Consider the following 8108-nt stretch of genomic DNA (forward strand, 5'->3'; position numbering starts at 1 on the left):
ATATTTATAAAGACTGGAGCTTAAAACCCTGTTTTTGTAGCATGTCACTCTGTGCAAAGCATAAAAAAAATTAAATAAAATTTGAAAAAACCACAATTTCCAGTTGGAACATATGGAAGAGAATCAAAACCACACAGCCGAAAAAAGTTTTTTTTTCTGAGTTCTGATTTTAATCTCAGATCTCTGACGAATAAGAAGTCAGAACTCAGGAAAAGAAACATGTTTTTGTTTGCCCTAATCTTCTTTTGTAAGAGTCGTTAACGCATTGTGTGAAAATAATAGTAAAGCTTTTAAAATGAAAACTGGAGTAAATTGTGAAGCTTTTACTAGAGTTTTGTAAAGTTTGAATTTCAAAAAATACCACAGCTAAAAAATCAAACTGGCATTTCCAATTATTTTACTTAGAAATAAAGATGTGGTTATTCAGACATGCAAATGAAGTTGTGGCAAGTTAAACAGCTCAATGTTTATTTTCTGTGAAAAAAAAATTCTGTGGATACTTACACTTACAATGAAACTTTTTTTCTTAGTTTTATTTTTATTTCCACAAAACAGTATAACATGCCAAGCTCAAGTGATGATCAAGGTGTAGGATATAATGATTGTAAACCTGTGCTAATGAATAACTCAGATGGAACTGAATGATGGAACGATGGTGATAATTTGAGAACTTATGGTCAATTTATTTGTTATTAAAGTTGCTGTTTTGGCTGTTCAGACTTATCCACGTGCGGAAAAAAATAGAGTAGATGACAAATATTTAAAGTACATTAGGTATCATTTATTAATGATTAAATTAACATCTTAAGCCCCAAGGTTTTTTAAGTTTGTGCTGTGTCTGCTGGACATAGAAATGTTTTTTTGAGTTTTTAGCCAAGATTCTGACATTTCTTTAGATACCACATGTGTCTGTGTTTAACTAAGAGAACTTAGGTTAATGAAGGTTAAAAAAAAGTGCAATTCCACCCCTGCTGTTGGGACCATGGGGCTTAAGAGATTAAATAAAAAATATTAAACCATTCTAAAACTTTTATAAACCTGTGCAACACATATTTCATAATACACTCTTCCAGCTGTTCATGACTGGCCAAGATCCTCCTGCCCAGGGTGCAGTGGGACTTAAACATCTTGCTGGAGTTCAGTGTCTTGATCAGGTCAACAAAGGTGGGGGCTCCACCACATGCAGTGGTAGCATGTTGTGGACAAACACGCTTGTCCCGTGATAGTGGTCTTCTTGGACTGGCACATAACACACTGAAGGTACTGAGTGTTTTCATTGGCCTCATCCCTCGACTCAAACACAAAACATTCCTCCAGACTGGGCCATGTGTGGGACTCCAGGCTCTCAACTTCAGCGAACTCTGCCTCACCTTCAGTCATTGAGTCCTCTACACGGGGTTCATCCGCGGGCTGAACCGAAACACTGCTTTCACCTAACATATCGACAACTTCAAATCTTCATAAATAAACGGGAACAGAACAGATTAGAAAACTTCCGAATTACACAAAGCTTTATTGATCAAATCTTGCCATGTGACATGTAGTAAGCCATCTTCCGGCTGTCAATTTATTTATTTGTTGATAAACTTTATTGAACTGAAAGTTTACAACACAAACAGCCAGATAGATGTGCAGATTTGGAGCAAAAATAAAAAAAATCTAGCAAAAGTTAAGTACGATAAACTTTTATAAAGTTAATGCAAATGCTAAACATGCTCAGCAACATGTTAGTTCTGCTAATAGTGGATGAGTGGAAGTGTGCCCACCACTGCAATTAAAGCATTTATTGGAACTGCTGTTAAGCTGTTGAGATTGAAGTTATTTTAAATAGGCAGAAACGTATCCCTAATTTGGAGTCACACTAAGCATTTATTGTAAAAATTGAGCACTTTATGTATTTACAACCAGGAGTACAGTATATTCTGCCTTGTTCTCATAAAGCTGAAAGTTATAAGCAGCTACACTACAAGAAAATAGTTATTTACCCACAGCTGCACTGAGTTTTCACTAATGGAGCATAATGTTTCTAGTGTTTGGTAAAATATAGTAAGACTGTGTTTTTATTCTTTTTTTACAGACATAGTGCAAATCTAAACCTGCACAACAAGCTGTTGACCAAAGACTCACTCACTCCAGCCACCGCCCTCTGCTCCCCCTCATCACATTGCATAGACAGAGACTCTGTGGTCCCAGACCAAGACCAACGAGACAAAGACTCTCCCCATCGAGACCAGACCAATCATACTTCTGTCATTTTCCGAGGACACAATCGAATGGGCCTGGTGTTTCCCATGAGCAAAACCCCTGCTGCTCCGAGCAGTGCTGAGGTGTCTCCCACACCGGAACCTGAGGATCTTGAAGGAGGAGACGGTGGTGCAAGTAGGAACGATGGGACCGTGCTGGACCTGAGCACTTCGACGTCTGGTCCGCAGCGTGACGGCCGCCGCTCTCAGTCGTCCTGGGACTCTGATGGAGCTGGCAGCGAGGACAGGGAGGCAGCTGATGACATTGAGGAGGTGCTTCCCATCGAGGACAGCGATGAAAGCTGTGATGGAGTCGGTACGTTGATGCCAGGGGCTGAGGATCTGGAGGACAGGAACCTGGGCTGTGGTGGGGTCGGACACGGTGGGCTCCAGGGAAGTGGAGGCGGATCTCCGATTACATGTCACGTCTGCCAAAAGGTGTACAGCAACAAGGGAACATTTAGGGCACATTACAAGACTGTTCACCTGCGTCTGCTCCACAAGTGTAAGGTCCCCGGCTGCGACACGTCCTTCTCCTCTGTGAGAAGCAGAAACCGGCACAGTCAGAACCCCAACTTACACCGGAACCTCTCCGTTAACTCAGGTACCACGATGGACCAAGAGTAAAGATGTTGATTTCAAACGCCAATGCATTTTTCATCCTTTTCTTTTCTTTTGGAATCACAAAGTGAAAGCCTGCCAATTGGCACTTTTATGAAATAATACCACATTCCATCCAATTTTGATATTTTCAGGAAAATAAAAAAGAAACAAAAAAGACAAGAAAAAAGTTAAAACAGTCTAGAACCAATTAGTTGCATCAAATGCTAACTGAGTTGTTCTTTTCTGCAATCATCTGTCAGTTTTGACGCATTACCACTAAATCAGTCAATGCATATAATTATTAATGTCATCAATACATGTGTGTTTACTTTTTACTGTAAGTAAACGAGTCTTGTTGTAAAGTGGCTTTCTTTTTTTTTGCAATTGTTTTTTCTGATTCTGCCGGTTCAAATCTATTTTTGTTGTTGTTGTCCTAGTAAGAGTTAAATTATGAGACTTTATTATGCAAGAACAATTTAAAGCAGTCGTGAAGTAACTCCTACAAATGTCAGTTTATTCATTCAGTCGGTGGATTTCAGTAAGACTCCTCGTTAAAAGGCTACAGTGTCGTGAGTTTGACCAATAAGTTATTGTAAGGTGTTAAATGAGCGGTCTGTTACTGTTCTGTTAAATACTACCAATGTTGACCAAAGATTTTTTTTCTCAGTTTAAAATGTATAGCTTCCCCTTTATACATTGTGAGGGATATGCAGTATTAAGGGGCTCACTGTGTCTTTGCTCATTTCTTTTTCTTTTTTCAAAGCTAAAATCTTATTAATTTTGCTAAAGCAGCARMAAAAAAAAAAAAAAAAAAGAACTGGACTTTGGTTGCATGTTTTTAAAGAAATTCGCTCATTGGACAATGTTTAAATGAGGCGCTGTTTTCATATTATTCTGTTTTGAAGTAAGCCGACTGACGGGACAATCAGCAGAAAGAAGTCGTGTCTGGATGCTAGAAGCATGTACTGTGAATGAGTCAAACACTGATACAGTTCATGGTTGAGGGGGGAGCGTTTTGATCATAGCAGCCCCACACATGAGCAACCCTGAAACACAGGACTGCTAAACAAACTGGATAATAAACTGTATATTCTGTTAATAAACTCATTGTTTAAAAAAGAAGCCAAAAATTTACTGTATTAAATAGGATATTTTCATTGCTAACATTACATTTGTTCTTTTTATGTTGATTTATTGTTTGTTAATTTCAAAAACAAGCAGTGTGCTGTACATTCCTGATGATTTCACTGTGGTTTATTGTTCTGGTTTTGCTCTGTTTTCTTTTTTATTTTCTCATTCTGTATTTAAATCCAAGGTGTCACATTAAAATGTCATTTGTTTATTGTTTAGATTTGTTAAAAAAAATAAGAGCGAAAGAGCAAAAGTTAAAACTTGTTGATAAGTGTTTGTTTCTTTTGAATTAATGATACAATATTCATTCCAATTAAATAAAAAGCCATATGTTTGCAAGAGTCTTTTTTTAAATTGTTTTTGTAAAATGAAATTAAATAGAGATGAAATTATTCTAATTATGTTCTTGTTGGTTAGCACAGTGTTTGTAAAGCTCATTAATCAAAGCGCACACATTTGTTTTTCTATCCTTGTTCTTTCCTCATTGACTTCCATTCATTTACTGGTCATTTCTAGCCTAACCCTGACCCCTGACCCCAAACCTTACCACACCAGGCTGACCCTAAATCTAGCCTGAACCAGAGCTGTAAAGTAACTAAGTGCAAATACTTTGTTACTGTACTTAAGTAGAAATTTTGGTTGTTTGTACTTAACTTGAGTAATTATTTTTCAGCCTACTTTTTACTTTTACTCCTAACATTTTCACACAACTATCTGTACTTTCTACTCCTTACATTTTTAAACAAGGTAAGAAGTAGAAAGTTGTTATTCCTGATTCACTTCAGCTCATTATTGTTAAACAAATATTATCCTGATAAATTGTGCCTCCTGGAAAGTGTGAATCTAATTGTAGTTGGATGAGAAGTATAAATTTATACCATTCTGACACCAAATTGTACACAACCCATCACAGCTGCACACCTTTAGAAAAAAATGTATTTTTGGAGAGGTCACCTCCCAATAAATGTCATTTTGGAAAACCTAACCGCTCTTTTATACTCAATAATTTTACTTTTAATACTTGAGTACTTTTTATGTCGGAAATTTACTTTTGATACTTAAGTACAAAAAAAAATCAGATACTTTAAGACTTTTACTCAAGTAATATTCTTGGAGAAGACTTTATTGTACCAAAGTAATTTCATGATAAGATACTTGTACTTTTACTCAAGTATCACTTTTGCGGTATACAACACTGGCCTGAACTCAGTTCACACGTTAGTCCTAACCCTAATTGCTCTAAGACACTGAAAACTGGGACACTTTAGCTTTAAGTACTCTCTAATAACACTGAGCATTACAACTGCACATTATAATCATAAATCAATAAGTTTCAGACTCACAGCTGATACAGCTGAACAGGATGCTGTGTAACATTTAGACCTGTCTGCTGCACACTTTAAAAATCCAATCCAGCTTTAACCTTTATGACGAATAACTCCACAAAATTTATCACTATGAATGTTCTGACTTTTACTGTTAAGCTGCAAAAATGGGAGTAATTACTCTAAATATAAATTCTGTGTGAAACTCCTGTTTGTCATTGGAAACACCCCCTGTTGTAGAAGAAAAAGACAGAGCATTTTCAGGGCTCCTGGGGTTAAAAATTTCTGATCACTGTCAAAAAGCTCTCGACCTGATGTTTGCTTATAACAGTTCTAATAATAAACAAAAATGTAGATATTTATCTTTTTTATTCTGTTTTTCACTGCTGAGGCTCTGACATGATGAAACTGGTGTAATTAAAATGTCTCTCTAGGTGATTTAAGGTTGTTTTATAGGTGATCCTCCCAATGACTGATGACTGACAGAAGCAGGATCTTRAAACCTGATTGTCGCAGCCTGACAGTTCAGAACTTCTAATCTTTTCTCACACTTTTTGTTTGTCTGTCACTGACACAAGAGCTAAACCAGAAATGTTCCTCCTGTATAAAAACCAGAAGATGCAAAGAAAGCAGAGAAGCATGAGGTCAGATTTGATTTTTCAGTTCAAAAAGCTGTTCGGACATGGTTTAATAGCCTGAAGGTGAGAAGGCTGTGGTGGTTTGGAGAGGTGGTCCCACATGTGCAGACAGTTGGCAAGATTAAACCAAATGCAGTGCAATCAGAAAACATAGGAGGACCTGACAGTGATGGTCATGAACTGGCAGTACAACAGTATTAATAGTCAGCACTGGTGTCTGACAGCAAGAAGGTCCTGGGTTTCATCCCCAGTTCAAACACTAGGGTCTTTCTGTGTTGAGATTGCAGGTTCTCCTTGTGTTTGTATGGGTTTCCTTTAGGTACTCTTGTTTCCTCCCACTGACCAAAAACATTGGTTTGGTTGCTTTAAAGCCCAAGCCAACTTTGCAAAAGAGATCTGTGCTCTCAATGGATTTTGCCTGGTTAAAGAAAGATTAATAGATACTGTATATTATATAGCTCATATGGACCGGGCTGGATGATTGATGAGTGAGAATAAGTGGGTTAATGAGTTATTGAGGAGCTGAACAACAGGTGTTGTGTTACAGTGGAAACTAAGTAACAATGACTCGGGACATGATAATATGCAAATCTGTCTAAATTGGTAAAAAAAACACAGAAAACAAAACCCCACAGGAAGCCAAAAAGACAGGRTTACATTACACCACAGAAACCACAGAAAAGTCACATGGATGAGAGATGGATGACACCCTAGACATGTCACACAAAAACACACAATTCAAGCACACATTCACCTCCAAATGCAATTTCGATCCACCCGTTAACCCAGGGGTGGGCAATCCAGGTCCTGGAGGGCCGCTATCCTGCATGTTTTACCTGTTTCTCTGCTCCAACACACCTGGTTGGAATGAATGTGTAGAACCTGAAAAGGTGATTTAATCAGAATCAGGTGTGTTGGAGCAGAGAAACAGGTAAAACATGCAGGACAAAGGCCCTCCAGGACCAGGATTCCAAATCCGTTACCTAATGTGCACAAATAAAGAGAGTATAATAACTTCATAAAGATAAATATCTGTTATTCTTGCTGTGAGGCTACAGTGCTTACCAGCTGCGTCATTGTGCAAACTTAAATTAAAGAAAAATGGGATAAACAGTATTTCATTGTGTGGCACCCAAAAAATGAAGAAGGAAAAAAAAAGAATTACAAAAATAGTATTTTCAGGAAGGTTTAAAGCTTTCATTGGTGAATAATGGCATATTTTACACTACACAGAAAAAAGGCTCTCACAGTTACTGAAGAGGTGAATTAATCACTGTACTACTGCTGGGGAAGGTTAAAGGACATGGATATAAATGGACCAAGGCCAGTGAAACTATCTCTGGGCCCACATTAAAAAAGCGAGGAGGGTAAGTCTGTTATGCAACAGTCCTGAGTTTCACACTATCATAAAGGGCTGAAAGCCTTGCATAACTCAACAATTCAACCTACCATCACATTTACTGTACATTAGTGAGACTGCAAAGTTGCTCTTTATCTCTTAGGGACTTTTAAAAAAATGTGCTGACAAGTGGCCCCCATCACTTTTGTTTGGCACTATGTAGAAATGTAGCACCACTCAGAGCTGGTGGAATGTGTTAGTTCAGTCACTCCTGTGTGCTGCATGTAGGCGACAAAGTTCAGCAGAGAAAATGGTCGATCTGTAAAGATGGACCACTCACTTCCTCCACAGAGATGCGTCTATTTGGATTACTGTTAATATTTCTGAGCTATTTTTAAAGCACGACAAAGAGAAGCAGAGGGAAATATGGAAAAGATACATAAAATGTTACTTTGTTCCTATTACAGATGGTTGAACTAATAATAAAAATAATTATGGTGTGTGTATGACACAGATAGAGGAGGAAAGATGCAATGAAATGAAGACATCTTGAACCTTTTTCTCCTTTTTTTCATAAGTATGAAATATTTCTAAGATCTTAAAGAAGTTAAAATAAATTTGTCCAATTCTGCCAGATTTATATGGCAGGAAAAATGAAACATTAGAAATGGCTTAAAGACTTGCACATTCTAATTATCCATGTAGAACACACAACCTGATCAGTTCCACTGACGTTCTTTCAAGTCCTAAATTAAAAGATAAACCCTAAAATAAGCAGTGCACTACTACTACTACTACTACTACTACTACTACTACTACTACTACTACT

General features: G+C 37.5%; 1 protein-coding gene across 2 annotated transcripts in view; it reads left to right on the forward strand.

Moving 5' to 3' along the window:
- Positions 1–4316, forward strand: part of bnc1 (basonuclin zinc finger protein 1) — an 18133-nt gene extending 13817 nt beyond the window's left edge. For both annotated transcript variants that reach the window (XM_014001520.1, XM_014001521.1), the window contains exon 5: positions 2078–4316. In XM_014001520.1, coding sequence (XP_013856974.1) covers positions 2078–2870 — 793 coding nt within the window. In that variant the 3' untranslated portion in view covers positions 2871–4316. The remainder of the gene's footprint in view (positions 1–2077) is intronic.
- The last annotated feature ends 3792 nt before the right edge of the window (positions 4317–8108 follow it).

The sequence above is a fragment of the Austrofundulus limnaeus genome, unplaced genomic scaffold, assembly GCF_001266775.1.
Source record: "Austrofundulus limnaeus strain Quisiro unplaced genomic scaffold, Austrofundulus_limnaeus-1.0 Scaffold9, whole genome shotgun sequence".
NCBI classification, from domain to species: Eukaryota; Metazoa; Chordata; class Actinopteri; order Cyprinodontiformes; family Rivulidae; genus Austrofundulus; species Austrofundulus limnaeus.